The 21,803-nt window shown below is 44.0% G+C and overlaps 1 protein-coding gene across 17 annotated transcripts in view; it reads right to left on the bottom strand.

Annotated features, from left to right (window-relative positions):
- Positions 1–191: 191 nt before the first annotated feature.
- Positions 192–21,803, bottom strand: part of LOC115167311 (CUGBP Elav-like family member 4) — a 167,642-nt gene continuing 146,030 nt past the window's right edge. For 10 of the 17 annotated variants that reach the window (XM_029721632.1, XM_029721619.1, XM_029721626.1 and 7 more), the window contains 6 exons: positions 18,985–19,167; positions 18,359–18,421; positions 17,767–17,847; positions 16,317–16,460; positions 11,833–11,982; positions 192–1,231 (listed from right to left, as the gene is read on the bottom strand). In XM_029721632.1, coding sequence (XP_029577492.1) covers positions 11,855–11,982; positions 16,317–16,460; positions 17,767–17,847; positions 18,359–18,421; positions 18,985–19,167 — 599 coding nt within the window. In that variant the 3' untranslated portion in view covers positions 192–1,231; positions 11,833–11,854. The remainder of the gene's footprint in view (positions 1,232–11,832; positions 11,983–16,316; positions 16,461–17,766; positions 17,848–18,358; positions 18,422–18,984; positions 19,168–21,803) is intronic. The other 7 variants (XM_029721630.1, XM_029721629.1, XM_029721628.1 and 4 more) reach the window with 3 other exon arrangements.

The raw sequence follows: 21,803 nt of genomic DNA on the forward strand, positions 1-21,803 counted from the left end.
GACACTAGGAAGGTCCATCTGTCTTTTCTCTTCGTCTTCCCCCTCTTCTCAAAAACAGTTCCTTTATAGCTGTCAGATAGTGCTGTGAGTGAGTTGTACACCATGAAGAGGGACATATCCAGCGGCCTGACCGTAACATCCAAGAGAGAGACCCCAATGCCCCAAAGCCCACTGGGACGGGACAGACAAAATTAATAATTTTTTCTTTTTTACTTACTTTACAAGTTCAAGTATTTTTTTCTTTTAAAAAAACAACAGCAAAAAGAGCAAATCTACTTTTCTAGTATTCTACATTTTCTAATCTACTAACTGGTGGCAAAACAGCAACCAGAACATAATAATCAGCCCCTTTACTACGTTTCCTTGTCTTTTTTTCTTACTTAGGCCACTGGATATTGATTTAATTATTTATTTTGACTACTATTAAACTGTAATACTTGCAGCTACAAGGTAAGAGTTTTTTAAATATATATATATATATATATATGTATATATTTATATTCTTTTAAAAAGCGTTAAGTCCTTTGGTCCCTATTTCCTAAGGAATGATGCATGTAAATTCTCCTGGATTCTCCATTTCTCTTCTTCTTTTCTCAGAGCTCGCCCTGTCACAGAGCACATCACCTGTGTAGGCACGAAAACCAAAATGGCAGCAGGCTGGTGTGTGTATATGACTGTGTGTGTGTGTGTGTGTGTGTGTGTTTGAGTTGGCATATGCACATAAATGTATGTACACACTGTAGGATGTCTGAGAGAATATTTGTGTGTGTGTGTGTGTGTGTGTGTGTGTGTGTGTGTGTGTGTGTGTGTGTGTGTGTGTGTGTGTGTGTGTGTGTGTGTGTTGGTCTGTATATATGCATGTGTGTTTGGTAAGCTGTGTGTTTGGTAAGAGTGTGTTCATGTCTATATATACGGGTGTCAGTATGCATGCTTTGAGCATAATGTGTCTATAAAGGTTTTCCATCTTGTCTAAAAAACAGCAGCAAAAAGTTGGTCTCTGCAAAAAATCCTCTTCCACAGACGCCAAAGCAAAACAGGGAAAAAAAGAGGCATTTGCTAAAAAAACAAACAAGAATCTCCGGGTTCTTTCTCCTCTTCAGTCACCCAATCTTCTCCAGCTATACTTCCAGCAGAATCAAGGGACCACCCTTCTTTCATGATATGTAGCAGAGCAAGAAGTCTTTGTACTTTATACTGCACTTGTGGAAATAAGGTGTTGTGGCCCTTCATCCTGTAAGAGAGAGAGAGAGAGAGAGAGAGAGAGAGAGCAGATTCAGTGAGGTGAGGGCACAGGGGTCTTGTTCAGGGTGCTGGCTCCTGCCTGGTTTAGCACACTGACAGGAACAGCTAACAGAATGGAAAACAGACAAAGGAAAAGAAGGAGGATGTCAATCAGATCTAGAAAGAAGTGAGCTGGAGGTGGAGGGGTTGTGTTTAACCATATGGAACAGATGTATGCTGTGACAGCACTAATCCAAAGGCACTAGGTATTAAAGCAACTTTACTCTCGCCTCAGAAATATTATTTGACTAAACGTTAGCCTGTCATCTCTGTTAATTCCTCTGTTAATAGTCATTTCTGTTCATTTGTGATAATCATTTTTGAAAAGCCCAATGACAACCAAGGGAAGGGGGACGCTAAAGATGAAGGGATGCACTGAAGGTCAAATAGTAGCCCATTAATAACAATATTATGATGTTACAAGGGATTATTACAAAACTCCAGGGGGAGGGAAAGTGCATAATCATCTTTTCATGTGACATCTTTTTTTGTGTAGTGAACAAATTTAAAATGAATGCTCAAAACTATTGGAAAGTACACCCAGAGCTATAATGTCTTTATTTCCATAGTAGTAGATATGAAATAGATACTTTTTGTGGATTTATGTGCTTTTTGGCTCTGGTTAAATAAACTGGAGTTAGGATGCAATCATTCTTAATGTGTACTGGCCCTGAATCCTGGTACAAAAAGACATCCAAATCACAGCTAATCACTCTCACAGGGCCCACATGAAAAATACCTGACTTTGTGGAGCGAACATATGCCGCGCAAGTCTTTGTTCTGTTATTTTCTCCTGAGAAACGAGCTTGTTACCATTTTTTAATAGATCAGCTATTTAACCGTGGGAGATGAGATACTGGTAACGTATTTCATATCTGCGGAGGCAAGCAGGACCATTAGAGGTAAGCCTTTGCACTAAAATACCTGATTATAGATGTTCCAGCTTTTATACAAAAACACCAGTAATTCAAAGTAGGCATCTACCATAGAAGTTATTGAAGAAGAAAAAACAGTCAATTTAAAACGTAACAGCTTGTATTTCCAGAGGGGAGTTTTAAGTGGAAGCAACTGATGAAGACCAAACTACTGGAAAAACATATTTATATCTACATGGATAACTACCTACTCTCACACAAATGCGCACACCCTGAAGTGGCTCTCAATTAGAGATTCACGAGAGAGACACAGCCACAGGGGAGACAGGCGAACCCAGAGAGACCTGAGTTACAGAGGAGACAGGTGAACCCAGAGAGACACAGCCACAGGGGAGACAGGTGAACCCAGAGAGACCTGATCCACAGGGGAGACAGGGGAACCCAGAGAGACCTGATCCACAGGGGAGACAGGGGAACCCAGAGAGACCTGATCCACAGGGGAGACAGGCGAACCCAGAGAGACACAGTGCCGAGCTGGCTGGTTGTCCTGACAGACTGCACTTAGTTAAGTCAGAGATCTGTATATAATGACAAGATGCTCATGTCTCTGCCCTAACAATGGGAGTTGTTGTCCCAAAGGCAGGAAGGCAGGTGACAAGCTTCGGTCCAAAATAAGCCCATAGAAATGCATGGGGCTTATTTTTACAGATTTTGGAGAGAGTAAAAATATTTGTAGATTATTCATCATGAGACAATAGTAACTCATACATGGAATGCACCAGTAATCTATTCAGTGCTAAAAGAGTTACAAACACATTGAGTTAATTGTTGGGCATGATAATACTGAAAAGACCAGACTAAAACAACACAAGCAGAGGATGCACCATTCATGGTATTAGTTGAATTGATTTATTTTGATGGTGTTTGTGTTTGTGTGTGAATGTGGGTGGAGTCAGGCTGGGGTGTGTGGGGCTACACCACTGCCTGCAGCTCTGCAATCACAACGTAATTGGTTAGCCCCCTCATAAATAAATACATGGGAAGTTATCCTCAAAACAATCACAACAAGTACTCCAAATGCAGATGAAATGCAGGGAGGAGTGGAGGAGAGTCAACATTTTCCTGCGCTTCTCTACAGTTTGTGGATGGATAGATGGATGGAGGAGATTTAATTGGCTGCACAAACACAGGGTCATCTTGTCTATCACTCAACTAAACAGATGGGGATTGACTTTTAAAAAAGGTTATTTTAGCAAAGAATCTGTCTTGTGACAACAAAAGTTGGCATCAGCTCTCTTGCGTGAAGAAACATTGGTACAAATTATAAATAATTGCAAAAACACTTGGTATACACAGTGCCTTCAGAAAGTATTCATACCCCTTGACTTATTCCATATTTTGTTGTGTTACAGTCTGAATTCAACATTTATTGAATATATTTTTTTCTCTCACCCGTCTACACACAATAACCCATAATGACAAAGTGAAAACATGTTTTTAGAAATGTTTGCAAATTTATTGAAATACAGAAATATGTCATTTACCAACAGTAGGTATTCACAACGGTGAATCAATACACATTAGAATCACCTTTGGTAGTGATTACAGCTGTGAGTCCTTCTGGGTTAGTCTCTTTGAGCTTTGCTCACCTGGATTGTACAATATTTGCACATTATTATTTTATTTTAAAATTCTTCAAGCTCTGTGAAGTTGGTTGTTAATCATTGCTAGACAGCCATTTTCAAGTAATTCCATAGATTTTAAAGACGATTTAAGCCAAAATTGTAACTAGTCCATTGTAACTAGTCCACTACTCCAGCGTATATTTGGCCTTGTGTTTTAAGTTATTGACCTGCTGAAAGGTGAACCAGGGTTTGCTCTCGGATTTTGCCTGTGTTTAGCTCTATTCCGTTTCTTTTTATCCAAAACAAAAAAACTCCCTGACCATGCTGATGACAAGCATGCCCATAACATGATGCAGCCACCATTATGCTTGAAAATATGAAGAGTGGTACTCTGTGATGTGTTGTGTTGGATTTGCCCCAAAACATAATGCTTTGCATTCAGGACATAAAGTGAATTTCTTTGCCACATTTTTTGCAGTTTTACTTTAGTGCCTTATTGCAAACAGGATACATGTTTTAGAATATTGTTATTCTGTACAGGCTTCCTTCTTCTCACTCTGTCATTTACGGTGCATTCGGAAAGTATTCAGACCCCTTGACCTTTTCCACATTTTGTTACGTTACAGCCTTATTCTAAAATGGATTAAATCGTTTTTTCCCTTTATAAATCTACAAACAATACCCCCTCATAACAAATCAAAACAGATTTTTTCTTTTAATATTTTAGAAAATATATTTAAAGAAATAGACAAATTAAATATCACATTTACATAAGTATTCAGACCCTTTCCTCAGTTCTTTGTTGAAGCACCTTTGGCAGCGATTACAGTCTTGAGTCTTCTTGGGTATGACGCTACAAGCTTGGCACACCTGTATTTGGGGAGTTTCTCCCATTCTTCTCTGCAGGTCCTCTCAAGCTCTGTTAGCTTGGATGGGGAGCATTGCTGCACAGCTATTTTCAGGTCTCTCCAAAGAGGTTTGATCGGGTTCAAGTCCGGGCTCTGGCTGGGCCATTCAAGGACATTCAGAGACTTGTACTGAAGCCACTCTTGCGTTATCTTAGCTGTGTGCTTAGGGTCGTTGTCCTTTTCGAAGGTGAACCTTCGCCCCAGTCTAAGGTCCTGAGTGCTCTGGAGCAGGTTTTCATCAAGGATATCTCTGTACTTTGCTCCGGTCATCTTTCCCTCGATCCTGACTAGTCTCCCAGTCCCTGCTGCTGAAAAACATCCCCACAACATGGTGTTGCCACCACCATGCTTCACTGTAGGGATGGTGCCAGGTTTCCTCCAGACGTGACGCTTGGCATTCAGGCCAAAGAGTTCAATCTTGGTTTCATCAGACCAAAGAAACGTGTTTCTCATGGTCTGAGAGTCTTTAGGTGCCTTTTGGCAAACTCCAAGCAGACTGTCATGTATGTGCCTTTTACTGAGGAGTGGCTTCCGTCTGGCCACTCTACCATAAAGGCCTGATTGGTTGAGTGCTGCAGAGATGGTTGTCCTTCTGAAAGGTTCTCCCATCTCCACAGAGGAACTTTGGAGCTCTGTCAGAGTGTACATCTGCTTCTTGGTCACCTCCCTGATCAAGGCCCTTCACTCCCGATTGCTGTTTGGCCAGGTGGCCAGCTCTAGGAAGAGTCTTGGTGGTTCCAAACTTCTTCCATTTAAGAATGATGGAGGCAATTGTGTTCTTGGGGACCTTCAATGCTGCAGACATTTTTTGGTACACTTTCCAAGATCTGACACAATTTTGTCTCGGAGCTCTACAGACAATTTCTTCGACCTCATGGCTTGGTTTGTTCTGACATGCACTGTCAACTGTGGGATGTTATTTAGACAGGTGTGTCCTTTTCCAAATCATGTCCAATCAATTGAATTTACCACAGGTGGACTTCAATCAAGTTGTAGAAACATCTACAGGATGATCAGTGGAAACAGGATGCAGCTGAGCTCAATTTCGAGTCTCATAGCAAAGGGTCTGAATACTTATGCAAATAAGGTATTTCTGTTTTTATTTCTACAAAATTTGCTAAAGATTGTGAGAGCATCAGCTGTTCTGGATAACTGTGTGATCACGCTCTCCGCAGCTGACGTGAGTAAGACCTTTAAACAGGTCAACATTCACAAGGCTGCAGGGCCAGATGGATTACCAGGATGTGTATTCTGAGTATGCGCTGACCAACTGGCAAGTGTCTTCACTGACATTTTCAACCTCTCCCTGTCCAAGTCTGTAATACCAACATGTTTCAAGCAGACCACCATAGTCCCTGTGCCCAAGTACACTAAGGTAACCTGCCTAAGTGACTACCGACCCGTAGCACTCACGTCTGTAGCCATGAAGTGCATTGAAAGGCTGGTCATGGCTCACATCACCATTATCCCAGAAACCCTAGACCCACTCCAGTTTGCATACTGCCCTAACAGATCCACAGATGATGCCATCTCTATTGAACTCCACACTGCACTGCCCTTTCCCACCTAGACAAAAGGAACACCTATGTGAGAATGCTATTCATTGACTACAACTCAGCATTCAACACCATAGTGTCCTCAAAGCTCATCAATAAGCTAAGGACCCTGGGACTAAACACCTCCCTCTGCAACTGGATCCTGGACTTCCTGACGGGCCGCACCCAGGGGGTAAGTTTAGGTAACATCACATCCGCCACGCTGATCCTCAACACTGGTGCCCCTCAGGGGTGCGTGCTCAGTCCCCTCCAGTGCTCCCTGTTCGCTCATGACTGCACGGCCAGGCACGACTCCAACACCATCATTAAGTTTGCTGATGAAACAACAGTGGTAGGCCTGATCACTGACAACGATGAGACAGCTTATAGGGAGGAGGTCAGAGACCTCACCATGTGGTGCAAGGACAACAACCTCTCCCTCAACGTGATCAAGACAAAGGAGATTATTGTGGGCTACAGGAGTATGAGTACCGAGCACCACCCCATTCTCATCGACGGAGCTTTTGTGGAGCAGGTTGAGAGCTTCAAGTTCCTTGGCGTCCACATCAACAACAAACTAACATGGTCCAAGCACACCAAGACAGTCGTGAAGAGGGCAGGACTGAAAAGATTTGGCATGGCTCCTCACATCCTCAAAAGATTTTACAGCTGCACCATCGAGAGCATCCTGATGGGTTGCATCACTGCCTGGTATGGTAACTGCTCAGCCTCCGACCGCAAGGCACTACAGATGGTAACGCGTATGGCCCAGTACATCACCGGGGACAAGCTTCCTGCCATCCAGGACCTCTATACCAGGCGGTGTCAGAGGAAGGCCCTAAAAATCGTCAAAGACTCCAGCCACCCTAGTCATAGACTGTTCTCTCTGCTACCGCACGGAAAGTGGTACCGGAGTGCCAAGTCTAGGTCCAGGAGGCTTCTAAACAGCTTCTACCCCCAAGCCATAAGACTCCTGAACAGCTAATCAAATGGCTACCCAGACTATTTGCACCCCCCACGCTGCTACTACTCTGTTATTATCTATGCATAGCCACTTTAACAACCCTACCTGCATGTACATAATTATCTCAATTACCTCGACACAGGTACCCCCGCACATTGACACAATGACTCTTTACAGGCACCCCCTGTATATAGCCCCACTATTGTTATTCGCTGCTGCTCTTTAATTATTTGTTTTTATTATCTCTTACTTTTTTGTAAATATTAATTTTTTTTGTATTTTCTTAAAACTGCATCCTTGGTTAAGGGCTTGTAAGTAAGCATTTCACTGTGAGGTCTACAGCTGTTGTATTCGGCGCATGTGACACATTTGATTTGATTTGATTTTCTCCTCTCATATGAAACTCTGTAACTGTTTTAAAGTCACCATTGGCCTCATGGTGAAATCCCTGAGTAGTTTCCTTCCTGTCTGGCAACTGAGTTAGGAAGGACGCCTGTGTCTTTTATAGTGACTGGGTCAAAGTGTAATTAATAATTTCACCATGCTGAATGTGATATTCAATCTCTGCTTTTTTATTTTGACCCATCTACCAATAGGTGCCCTTCTTTGTGAGTAATTGGAAAACATCCCTGGTCTTTGTGGTTAAATCTGTGTTTAAAATTCACTGCTTGACTGAGGGACCTTACAGACAATAGTATGTGTGGGGTACAGACATGAGGTAGTCATTATAAATCATGTTAAACACTATTATTGCACACAGAGTGAGTCCATGCAAGTTATTATGTGACTTGTAAGCACATTTGTACTCCTGAACTTATTTAGGCTTGCCATAACAAAGTTGAATACTTATTGATTCAAGACATTTCAGCTTTTAATTTGTAAACATTTCTAAAAACACAACTCCTCTTTGACATGGGGTATTGTGTGTAGGCCAGTGACACAAAATCTCAATTTAATATACACTGCTCAAAAAAATAAAGGGAACACTTAAACAACACAATGTAACTCCAAGTCAATCACACTTCTGTGAAATCAAACTGTCCACTTAGGAAGCAACACTGATTGACAATACATTTCACATGCTGTTGTGCAAATGGAATAGACAACATAAATTATAGGCAATTAGCAAGACACCCCCAATAAAGGAGTGGTTCTGCAGGTGGTGACCACAGACCACTTCTCAGTTCCTATGCTTCCTGGCTGATGTTTTGGTCACTTTTGAATGCTGGCGGTGCTTTCACTCTAGTGGTAGAATGAGACGGAGGTCTACAACCCACACAAGTGGCTCAGGTAGTGCAGCTCATCCAGGATGGCACATCAATGCGAGCTGTGGCAAGAAGGATTGCTGTGTCTGTCAGCGTAGTGTCCAGAGCATGGAGGCGCTACCAGGAGACAGGCAAGTACATCAGGAGACGTGGAGGAGGCCGTAGGAGGGCAACAACCCAGCAGCAGGACCGCTACCTCCGCCTTTGTGCAAGGATGAGCAGGAGGAGCACTGCCAGAGCCCTGCAAAATGACCTCCAGCAGGCCACAAATGTGCATGTGTCTGCTCAAACGGTCAGAAACAGACTCCATGAGGGTGGTATGAGGGCCCGACGTCCACAGGTGGCGGTTGTGCAGGACGTTTGGCATTTGCCAGAGAACACCAAGATTGGCAAATTCGCCACTGGCGCCCTGTGCTCTTCACAGATGAAAGCAGGTTCACACTGAGCACATGTGACAGACGTGACAGAATCTGGAGACGCCGTGGAGAACGTTCTGCTGCCTGCAACATCCTCCAGCATGACCGATTTGGCGGTGGGTCAGTCATGGTGTGGGGTGGCATTTCTTTGGGGGGCCGCACAGCCCTCCATGTGCTCGCCAGAGGTAGACTGACTGCCATTAGGTACCGAGATGAGATCCTCAGACCCCTTGTGAGACCATATGCTGGTGCGGTTGGCCCTGGGTTCCTCCTAATGCAAGACAATGCTAGACCTCATGTGGCTGGAGTGTGTCAGCAGTTCCTGCAAGAGGTAGGCATTGATGCTATGGACTGGCCCGCCCGTTCCCCAGACCTGAATCCAATTGAGCACATCTGGGACATCATGTCTCGCTCCATCCACCAGCGCCACGTTGCACCACAGACTGTCCAGGAGTTGGCGGATGCTTTAGTCCAGGTCTGGGAGGAGATCCCTCAGGAGACCATCCCCCACCTCATCAGGAGCATGCCCAGGCATTGTAGGGAGGTCATACAGGCACATGGAGGCCACACACACTACTGAGCCTCATATTGACTTGTTTTAAGGACATTACATCAAAGTTGGATCAGCCTGTAGTGTGGTTTTCCACTTTAATTTTGAGTGTGACTCCAAATCCAGACCTCCATGGGTTGATAAATTGGATTTCCATTGATTATTTTTGTGTAATTTTGTTGTCAGCACATTCAACTATGGAAAGAAAAAAGTATTTAATAAGATTATTTCATTCATTCAGATCTAGGATGTGTTATTTTAGTGTTCCCTTTATTTTTTTGAGCAGTTTATTTTAGATTCAGGCTGTAACACAACAAAATGAGGAAAAACTCAAGGGGTGTGAATACTTTCTGAAGAAACTGTATATGTGTATATATATATATATATATATATATAGTATTCACACCCAGAGATAGAGAGAGAGAGGAGGAGGTACAGAATATCCATACACATTGAACATTGAAGTTCACGAGAAAAAATTAAACACACAAGGTCACGTTACAACAGCAAATAAGGTCAAAAGTCACGTCATCATTGATCATGATCAACCAGTCAATCAGCATGTCAGATGTACCTAGCAACAGCTAGCAGCAATCAGAAAGGCATCCATTTACTGCACTTCACAAGCTGCCAAAAATATATTAAAAAGAGGGCGAAAATAGAAATAGAGATATAAAAAGGACTCGACGCCACGTCATGCAACGCACGCAGTCACAGTCCTGCAACATGACGTCATCCAAAATAAAATGACACCATGGGTTCAACTTACAGGTGTGGGAACTGGGAACGTGTCCCCGTGACTGGTGGCTACTGGTTGGCCACACAACGACCATGGAGAGGCCATCTCATGTTATGATTGGCCGGTTGGCAGGTTGGGTTGGGTGCAAAACAAAAGAAGAAGAGAAGCGGTGGAGTTCCAATTTCTTTCTCAAGTGGTAAATATGATGTAGACTTTACTTTCCCATTTATTCCAGCCTCTCTCTCTCAACGTCTCTGGCTGACAAACCAAATGAAGGGAGGTTATTACTGTCAAAATGAAAAAGTCAACAAAGTCAACAAATCAACAAATACAATGGGAAATATAGAGATAAAAATGGAACCTTCAAAAATAAATAAAATAATGGCCTTTATTTTAGTTTTTGAAGCAGTTCTGAGAGGCTTTTCGGTCAGAGAACATTTATAGGGTAAAAGACTAGAGTGCTGCACTGTATTCACAAAGATAAGACCAGGCCAAATGGCATATTGTACATCTCAAACGAACACAGTCACACTCTAAATAATTGGATTTTGTCCATGCATTGTATGCTATGATGTTGGTATGTACATTGAGTACCTTTAGCCATTTATAAATTCTTTAAGACCCAGAAATTGTTGGCATAATTACTGAGTTTGTAGAAGAGTGGAGAAGAATGGTCTTTTTAAATCATAAGTTTGAGGTTATTACATTGGTAATACAAAACTTTCAGTCAATCTCTAAATATCATTTACAGATGATTTATCCTCTTTTAAACTATCTACACCTACATCTAAGGGCATATTTCTGGCTTGAAAATGCTGTATTACATTTTGTGTGCTTTTCAGTGAAATTGATCTCACACTCAATTTATTTTCCCCCAAAAGAAATCAAGAAACAACGTAATCTCACACAGGTAGAGCCCGGAGTGGACCGGACAGGAGAGTACATGGGATGAACGGTGAATACTACACACGTACAGACAATGTGTTGCTCTAACAATGAGAAGAATAAACACATACTGACTTACCCCCATCTCACACACACACACACACACACACACACACACACACACACACACACACACACACACACACACACACAAATGGCTGTTGTTAGAGACACAGTGAGGATGTCATAATGACTAGCATGTCCTCATCATTGTTCAGGACATTCTCCACTTGTCCCTCATCAACGTGTTACATCAAAGTCATTCCCCCTCTCTTCTCCTCTCCTCGGGCAGTCCGCTCAGACAGCCTCCTTTCAATTAGTGCTACATGTCTTAATTCAAATGCTATCTGACAAGAAATTAAGGTAGCATTTATCATTTCCATTACACATTATACTGTATATGCCATTATTGCAATCCCTTCACTTTGGTGAGGCCATTGTAAAACATTCAAATATGATTTACAAATTGTTTATGGAAATATACAATGGAAACACATGTACTGGTCTTATGTTGCAATGATGTGTAGTCTAACGTATACAACCAAAATAACATGTTTCAGGTATGCAGTAGCCCTCATCGTGGGATTGGAGTTTAGCAGGGGGGAGGCAGACATGTCAGCCCACTGCCCCTCCTACTCCCTCCTCATTGGCCAGCACCCTGAGGGGCTGTCTGCCATTCAACCCTGGCTCTGGGCATGAATGTGGGCATAGCATGGCGTCTGCTCTTACCTGGATGTGGACGGCAGAGGGGTCAGTAAGGTCGGTTGGCATCCTTTGGCCGCTTCAGCTGCACCTTCAGCCGCTTCATGCCTATCTGAAAACCATTCATGGCCTGGATAGCCGCCTGGGCACTGGACGGGTTATCGAAGCTCACAAAGCCTGGGACACAAAGAAGGAGGAGGGAGGGAGGGAGGGAGGGAGGGGGGGAGGAGAGTGAGAGAGAGAGAGAGAGAGAGAGAGAGAGAGAGAGAGAGAGAGAGAGAGAGAGAGAGAGAGAGAGAGAGAGAGGGAGAGAGGGAGAGAGGGAGAGAGGGAGAGAGAGATGGAGAGATGGAGAGAAAGAAATAATGAAAAAGGGAAGAAAGAGAGAGACCCCTTTTTAGCTTCCAACAATGCAACAACAATGGGTCTTAATTTTCTCTATTCAGGAGGTAAATTGAAATTCCCTGAAAAAAAAACATGATTACACAAAATAACGAAATGGTTAATGACATAGATATCAAAAAACCTAATTGAGGAGTATTAGAAGTCAGAGGGTGTAATTTGAACAACGGAGTAGCAGATGAGATGAAAAGGAGCGTCACACTGCGTGTGAGGTTTTGTTTTCTGTGCATATGTGTTTGAGAAACTGACAGAGAATATCTGTGTGTATGAGCGTTGGTCTGTACAGATGTAGGATCTTAATTTGATCACCCTGTTTCAGGAGAACTGCAATGCAGGAATTTTAAAACTTGTATTGTGTTTAAGGTTTAAAAAGGCTTAACAAGTTTGTAATTTCCACTTTGAAATTGTAGAAATTATATTCCTTTATGAAAAATGTATCAACCCTTATAAAAATGTCCATTAATTATAATCCACATAATAATTCACATTTCCTGTAGCTGCAGGATTATTTTCCTGCTGTAGCAAACTGGCTCAAATTAAGATCCTACGTAAGCATAGCAAGGTGGAAGTGAAAGTGCATGTATGTGTGTGTGTGTGTGTGTGTGTGTGTGTGTGTGTGTGTGTGTGTGTGTGTGTGTGTGTGTGTGTGTGTGTGTGTGTGTGTGTGTAGAGTAAGAGGAGCAGGGTTGGAGCATGGTGCCAGGTTCAGGGCGGGGCGTACTGGGTGCGGGAAGGTGGAGGGTGCCATGAGTAGAGGTGTCTCTCCCCTGCCTGTGAGTAGAGGTGCCTGCCTCTTCTCTCTTCTCCCCTGCCGGTGAGTAGAGGTGTCAGCCTCTCCTCTCCCCTGCCTGTGAGTAAAGGTGTCAGCCTCTCCTCTCCTCTGCCTGTGAGTAAAGGTGTCAGTCTTTCCTCTCCCCTGCCTGTGAGTAAAGGTGTCAGCCTCTCCTCTCCCCTGCCTGTGAGTAAAGGTGTCAGTCTCTCCTCTCCTCTCCCCTGCCTGTGAGTAAAGGTATCAGGCTCTCCTCTCCTCTCCCCAGCCTGTGAGTAAAGGTGTAAGCCTCTCCTCTCCCCAGCCTGTGAGTAAAGGTGTCAGTCTCTCCTCTCCTCTCCCCTGCCTGTGAGTAAAGGTGTCAGGCTCTCCTCTCCTCTCCCCAGCCTGTGAGTAAAGGTGTCAGTCTCTCCTCTCCTCTCCCCTGCCTGTGAGTAAAGGTGTCAGGCTCTCCTCTCCTCTCCCAAGCCTGTGAGTAAAGGTGTCAGGCTCTCCTCTCCTCTCCCCAGCCTGTGAGTAAAGGTGTCAGTCTCTCCTCTCCTCTCCCCTGCCTGTGAGTAAAGGTGTCAGGCTCTCCTCTCCTCTCCCCAGCCTGTGAGTAAAGGTGTCAGTCTCTCCTCTCCTCTCCCCTGCCTGTGAGTAAAGGTGTCAGGCTCTCCTCTCCCCTGCCTGTGAGTAAAGGTGTCAGTCTCTCTTCTCCCCAGCCTGTGAATAGAGGTGCCAGCCTCTCCTCTCCCCTGCCATGCATGTACTCTGAGTTATCACCTGGGTGTTGGGGCGGAATGAGCCCGGAGCTTTCCACACTGGGACTCCTGCCTTCTCTTATTAGACACCCCCGTGATTGAAGGCCTGAATTTTCCGCTTGCCAGCTGATTTGATCACGTTGCTATGGGTCCAGTTTAATTTTGAGGGAGAGGGCAGGGTTTTGTCAGGTGGGGAGAGATAAGGCTCCTGCTTTTACAAACCCTTTAAACAAACTGAGCAGGGAAGGGCCTGTCAGACAGCAGCGATCCCCCTCACATCCTGCTCTCATCAATCTCAACCTTGCATTTACATCCCAACCCCAAAAGGTCAGGAAGGGGAAAAAGGGGAAGAAGAAGACGGTGAAGAAAGAGACGACAAAGAAAAGAGCAGACTAGAAGCGTGGTAAATCCTGGCACCCTTTACACCATGTAAATCAGTCAGCTGCCAGGTTTATTATGATGTTTTATACAGCACTGTACATTTCAGAAGGACTAGCAGCACTTGACTGGGACACATTCATTGCACAGCACAATGTAAAACACCCTAAACAGCCTTTGTGAGAGGAGATTGAATACTGTCATGTATGAATCATCATTTCATGTTCCCTCGCAGCTCTTCAGCTGAGAAAACGATGTTCATTCCTCTGTAAAATCATTGTAGGGTATTACGGACAAGGTTTTGATTTGCAGGTGAGAGTGGAGTACTGACAAAGACCACAGTCTTATCATTCTACAGCTCTGCATGACTCCTGGGTGCGGTGACTTAGTGTCTAAGCTGTAGGGATCTGCACAGCTAGATGCTGACGGACGTTGTGAAACGGCTTGAAGGGGACTGCTCCCACTTTAAGCAAACCAAAACAATAGAGTGCTGCTTGCTGTTCTTCTAAAAACAGAGGATAATCTATTTCAATTGTAAGGGTTAGTCTGCGAGTGTGTATGCAGTGCTTTCAGAGGACCTTCTAAAATCCATTTTTGCTCCACTAATACCACTTAGAGAGGTGAGCTTTGATCATCCTTAAATGTCAATATTGAGTAACTAAACATGGAGGATTAAAATAACATAGTATCCCAACAGACCCCAGACTAAGACCTTGAAACAGCCAGAAACTCAACATCCCACTCTAAAGCCAGTCTTTTAAGATCTCGCTGTGCTTTTCCTCAACAAACTCATTTGGGTCAGCTGGTCGTTCAGTGACGGATCAACCATCTTCTTCAGCTGCACATCTGATATTCTGAAGCTGATAATTAACACCAACAGCTAACAATTACCAGAGAGGATGTACATGTATGCTCAACTGCCATGGAATTTGGTCTTAATGTGTTTGGAACACTCTTGTTCACGTTGACTATGTCACTTTTTAAACTGTGTCTTTGCCTCATCTCAGTAAGTCAATGACTACCCTGGATTCATAAATGATGACATTGGCTAATTGCCTGTTGTCAATCACTGAGAATCATAAGGCGTGTGCGCACATGCATACACACACACACACACACACACACACACACACACACACACACACACACACACATATTACGCATGTATATGTCTGTGCACATGCATTGTTTGTATGTGTGTGTTGCATCTAATGTGCATAGAAAAAATTAATCTCCCATTTTGAACTGAAGAGGGATCAAATTGCTTCCCCTGTTGCTGCAGGAGAGTAGTGATTTAGTTCACTTAATCCATAGCATCTTCTGTCTAATTTGTTAATGTCTCTCACAAGAGCCCCGGGGCTCAGACTATAAAAAGGAAGGAGAAAAAATGAGAGGTTAAATGATTGTTTTTCAGCCAAGATCTTAATTAATAGCTGCATGGGAAAATAATGGTGAGATGCGTGGGGTCACAGCCTCTTTGTCCTTCCTCGTAGAGCAGTGATAGACATGCTATTCTCATCCTAGACAGCCCATATAGGAGTCCAGTGGTCCGTTTCTGCAGTCCAGCTCCTCATCTCGTGGGTGCTGCTGTCTAGGGCTCAAACAGGTCTATTATTACCTCCTGAAGATCACACAGTCCACCTGCACATCCTCCACCACCACCCAGACTCATCCCTACAGGCTGTGTGGGAGGAAGGTGTTGGATAGGAGGCTGGGAGGCTGGGTCTCTAGGGGCTATCTATAGAGGCTGGGGAACCATAGTTTTATAGTATGTTTGTTGAAGGTGAAACGCTAATAGCCAGAAGGACAAGGCTTATGGTGACTACATTCCCCTATACTACATGTCTAGCTACATGGTAACAGGCATGTACTTGAACTTGGGGAGCTGTGGGCTTAAACTGGAGGTAGTTAGAAACAAATCACCCCTCCTCCACTCTCACCCGCTCCCAGTGTCTCATAAGCATCTGCTGATGAGTTGAACTTAAGGAGCGAAGCACGCATCCCTCTCATCACCCTCTCCTCCCTGCTCACTCGCATGTAACGCCACTTTTAAAATGTTAATTGCAACTTGATTAGGATAGACACAGGGAATAAAGGAAAATACAACTAAATGCAGAATCCAAAGTGGGACATGAGAAAATTGCCAAACATCACAGTCGACTTCTCATCCGATTCTTTTTTTTCTCAGCAGAGATGACAGCTTTGACTCACTGACTCACCAAAACACTTGCTTTGATTGGTCGCGCGGTCCACGAAGACTTTGGCGGAGATGACGTTGCCGAAAGGCAGGAACATTTGCATTAATTCTGCATCTCCAAACTCCTGGGGCAGATGGTAAATAAACAGGTTGCAGCCTTCCGGCCCTGGAGGGAAATAACAACAACAAACTATAGAGGTTACATGGGGAAATAGAAGGAGAGGACAGGCAGAGCATACATGATGACATAAGCCCAGTGTCTGCCCCAATTACTAGCTGACAGTAGGACAGGACTGACTGGCTCCCAATCTCGCTTCAGTCTCCACACACACCCGGATGCCACATACAGTACATGGCCTTCTGATGAGGAGAGGAATAGACTGGAGAGAGAGAGAAAGAGAGAGAGAGAGAGAGAGCAAGAGAGAGAGAGAGAGAGAGAGAGATAGATGTGGGCTGTGGGCTGCTTGGTGGGCTGTGCTAGTGGCTGCATGGATTGTTCCCTGTCTCATTGCTCCGGGATGATAGCATGACGAGATGAGCCTGTGGCTGGTGAGAAGGCTGATAAGAGGCTGCTGCTGACTGACTCCCTGGCCCAGATAGAGGACACACACAGTATGATAGAGAGCTGTGGTTTTACAGTCTGAGCTTGTGGCTTTATTCTGCCTGTTTGTTAGTTTAGGCGTGTCTCATGAAATGGGGGCTGCTGCGGCTGCAGTCTCCTGGAGGCTGCAGACTGGGGTAGACAGACTGGGAGACCAGCCAACAGCCAAGTCAGAGAGGGAAGGATCCAGATCTGAGTCAGAGACAGGCCAGTGGGGCTGACACACTGTCAGGAAGAGGAGCAGCTCTGTGGCTTAAGTATAGCAGTCACATAACCCTAATGCAAGCCTCATTTAACTCAAGGATGGGGCCAGGTAGACCACAATGCTTGGCAAAACACACTGCAATAAAATTATCCCTCTTATGCAATGTTAGAACACTTAGAGTAATTTCAGATTTTCCATGTTGACTAATAATCATATTCATAACCATCACATACTGTACAATAACATAAATGAATAATTCTATCTGACTAACAGTGTCAGGAAGAGTGATTTGCCATTACAGCATACACTATGCTTTATTACATTTAATGCTGTGGTACTAACACTAAACTAGGAATGTTAATAAATGATTTTGCATGCAGCTAATTCATCTAATGAATATTTATAACCACTTAAACACATTGTAATGGACTGATTAACCAGTCGAACACTGCGAGTTTGAATTAGTCCAGTTTTTGAATAATGACAGAGTAACTTCTCCATCTTGCTACCTGCTAATGTTAAACTCCTTTAAATGAAGTTCTCTTTTTCTCCCATTTTCCAGGCCAGTGTTTCCTCTCCCTGGCTAATTCAAAGCAGCCGTACATTAGAATATAACATGGTAATTATCACCTTTTTTCTTGGGTGGTCGCTCCCGCTAGCTCTTACCTTCTCTCTGTTGCTGGGGGATGATGGTGGGTTGCTGGGGGAACGCTTGACTGATTGGTGCATATGCGGCAGGGTAGGCTGCTGTTGCAAAGAGAAGGAGAAGAGCCAGAGTGGGATGTTACATCTCCATTTGCAACAACTTAAATCATGATTCTATTGTTCACGTCCTCCAGACACTGAATAAATAAATTGCATTACGGCTTGGAGCCCGAGCTCATTTTCATCGTGGATCACTACACAAAGGGAATGCACTGTCTAAACAGGGACACATACAATACAGGAATGAGAGCCTCTTCCTATCCTGATAGATGGTTAAAGAGGAGAGGTCTTAGTGTCTGTCTATCTATATCACAATCATGTAGAGGGGTGTCTGGAACACAGTTCTCAGGGTACTTTTGGAATGAAGATTTTTGTGTGGGTATATAATCAAGTCCACTGGAAATCCGTTCAAATCCTAATGTAAAGTTTCCTAATCCTGGAGAAAATTGGCCAGTCCTCTGGGCTATCTTTAGCAGCCATAGTCTCTGCTAGAGTGACAGACAGGGAGAGAGGGAGATAAAGAGATGGGGGGGAGTGAGGAGAGGGAGGTCACCTGCGTAGTGCTGCACACCGGCGTAAGCCTGCTGGAGAGGGTCACTCACTGTAGGGCTCTGTGCTGCAGAGAGAGAAAGAGAGGGAGAGAGAGAGAGGGGGGGAGAGAAAGAGAGGGAGAGAGAGAGAGCGAGACAAAGGGTGGTGTCACACATAGAGTCGAGTTGTCATATTTCACAGTTCTTCAAAATTCCTGTTCGCCCCCCAGATGTTTGCATCAAATATTAACAACATGCCAAACAAACTGCTTTGTGGTTCATTATCACTGCAGCTGCCTTACATAATGCATCAAGGAGTCAAGTGCATAATGATGTGTCAGTCGTTCAGGAATCATCAGGAGCACACAGCATTAAGAAGCTTTTTACGCTCATCATATTAACCATAATGCACTGACGGATGCATTGACTCGCTCATCATGAAAGCTCAGCTTGCTTTTCTTAAACCATCTTCAAACTCATATTTGACTCTCTCAACCACCGTCCCACTCCTATTCTGATTGCGGTATGGCAGTCACCTAAGACTATCTTGCCAGGTCTCCCTCTACAAAAATATCATATATAATGGTTTTATCCTAGTTAAGAAAATGCTACATGTCAAATGAATGAAACTGCTGTTAGATTGGCTCACCTGAGTAGAGGTGAATCCCATTGGCTGTCTCACCTGGGTAGGGGTGGATCCCATTGGTGTAGATTGGCTCGTTGGTAGGCTGACCGTTGGTCTGGGGCGGGAGGGATGCGAACCCGTTGACCCCCATGGGCGCTGCTAGGCTGGGCACGGCCGTGGAATTGATACCCGGCGGCGTGCTGGTGCCTGTAAATAGAGCAACCCTGTTTCATTACTGGGACCACAGGCCATGGTGGACATGGTTCACACTCCACAGTCTGCAGCCTCTCTCTGACCAGCATCTAATTGGACACTGGGGCTGGGGCCTCTCTGTCTGTTAGTGGCCTCAGCTTCTCCCCCTGGCCACATTTCAGGTTTGTCACCTTGTCCATGCTCTCTCGTCTTGTGCCAGATGGAATATTATTCTTCTCCCTAATCCCGGTGAAGGGCATTTAAGTCATGTAGGATTAAATTTGAAAAGCATTACCTGGGTGTATGTAGGCTTTGTGGATTACAGATGGTGGATGGATGCAGAGGTGACTGAGCCACTTTATTTAATTCATTTAGAGAGACGCGTGGAGCCCCTGTCTTGGGCCAGTCAGCCTACTTAGTGTCGAGCCATCAAAGCTCTTCACGACAAGGGCCAGGAAGACAGGTCAAACTCAGGTCCAGGATTATCTCCCACAAATCTTTGCTCGTATATTGTATAGTCAAGGACTTTGCATCCAAAGTCATCAGATTGGCCGTGTTCCCGGAAACACACAAACAGTGGCCCGTGAGAGAGAGAGAAGGAGAGAGAGAGAGAGAGAGAGACAGAGAGAGAGAGAGAGATAGAGAGAGAGAGAGAGAGAAAGAGAGAGAGAGAGAGAGAGAGAGAGAGAGAGAGAGACAGACCTAACGCACTCTATTAAATTTGTCAAAACAGGGACATTTTACATCTGGCTAGAAATTAATAAGGAAATTATCTCAACAGAGAAAAATGTCCTCATGTGTGGTACCTATATCCCCCCCAATAGAATCCAAAAACTTTAACGATGACAGCTTCTCCATCCTAGAGGCGGAGATCAAACATTTCCAGGCCCAGGGACATGTACTAGTCTGTGGCGACCTAAATGCCAGAACTGGACAAGAACCTGACACTCTCAGCACACAGGGGGACAAACACCTACCTGGAGGTGACAGCATGTCTTCCCCCATATGCCCCACAAACACAACTACGACAACATAACCAACAAAAACAGGTCACAAGGCCTGCAGCTCTGTCGGACGCTGGGTATGTACATAGTCAATGGTAGGCTTCGAGGGGACTTCTATGGTAGGTACACATATAGATCAGCTCTTGGCAGTAAAACTGTAGACTACTTTATCACTGACCTCAACCCAAAATCTCTCAGAGCATTCACAGTCAGTCCACTGACACCCCTATCAGATCACAGCAAAGTCACACTCTACTTGAACAGAGCTATGTTCAATCATGAGGCGTCAAAGCCAAAGGAACTGAATAATATTAATAAATGCTATAGAAGGAAGGAAAGTAGTGTGGAAATCTACCAAAAAAACAAAACAAAAACAAAAATCTCATTAAGACAAAAATCATGGTGTTCCAAAAAAGGTCCAGTTGCCAGGACTACGAATACAAATTCCATCTAGACACCGTTGCCCTAAGGCACACAAAAAACTATACATACCTCGGCCTAAACATCAGCGCCACAGGTAACTTCCACAAAGCTGTGAACGATCTGAGAGACAAGGCAAGAAGGGCCTTCTATGCCATCAAAAGGAACATCAAATTCAATATACAAATTAGGATCTGTCAAAAAATACTTCACTCAGTTATAGAACCCATTGCCCTTTATGGTTGTGAGGTCTGGTGTCCGCTCACCAACCAAGAATTCACAAAATGGGACAAACACCAAATTGAGACTGCATGCAGAATTCTGCAAAAATATCCTCAGTGTACAACGTAAAACACCAAATAATGCATGCAGAGCAGAATTAGGCCGATACCGCTAATTATCAAAATCCAGAAAAGAGTCGTTAAATTCTACAACCACCTAAAGGAAGCGATTCCCAAACCTTCCATAACAAAGCCATCACTTACAGAGAGTTGAACCTAGAGAAGAGTCCCCTAAGCAAGCTGGTCCTGGGGCTCTGTTCACAAACACAAACAGACCCCACAGAGCCCCAGGACAGCAACATAATTAGACCCAACCAAAGCATGAGAAATCAAAAATAGAATTACTTGACACATTGGAAAGAATTTACAAAAAACAGAGCAAACTAGAAGGCTATTTGGTATCTGACCACTGTGACTGACCCTAAATTAAGGAAAGATTTGACTATGTACAGAATCAGTGAGCATAGGCTTGCTACTGAGAAAGGCCACTGGCTCTCAAGAGAAGACAGGCTTTGTGCACACTGCCCACAAAATGAGATGGAAACTGAGCTGCACTTCCTAACCTCCTGCCAAATATATGACCATATTAGAGACACATATTTCCCTCAGATTACACAAACCCACAAAGAATTCGAAAACAAATCCAATTTTGATAAACTCCCATATCTATTGTGTGAAATACCACAGTGTGCCATCACAGCAGAAAGATTTGTGACCTGTTGCCAGAAGAAAAGGGCAACCAGGGAAGAACAAACACCATTGTAAATACAACCCATATTTATGTTGATTTATTTTCCCTTCTGTACTTTAACTATTTGCACATCATTACAACACTATATAGACAAAATATGACATTAGAAATGTCTGTATTCTTTTGGACCTTTTGTGAGTGTAATTTTCTATTGTTTATTTTACTTTTGTTTTTATCTATTTCACTTAATTGAAA

This window comes from Salmo trutta, chromosome 29 (assembly GCF_901001165.1).
Source record: "Salmo trutta chromosome 29, fSalTru1.1, whole genome shotgun sequence".
In the NCBI taxonomy this organism is placed as follows: domain Eukaryota; kingdom Metazoa; phylum Chordata; class Actinopteri; order Salmoniformes; family Salmonidae; genus Salmo; species Salmo trutta.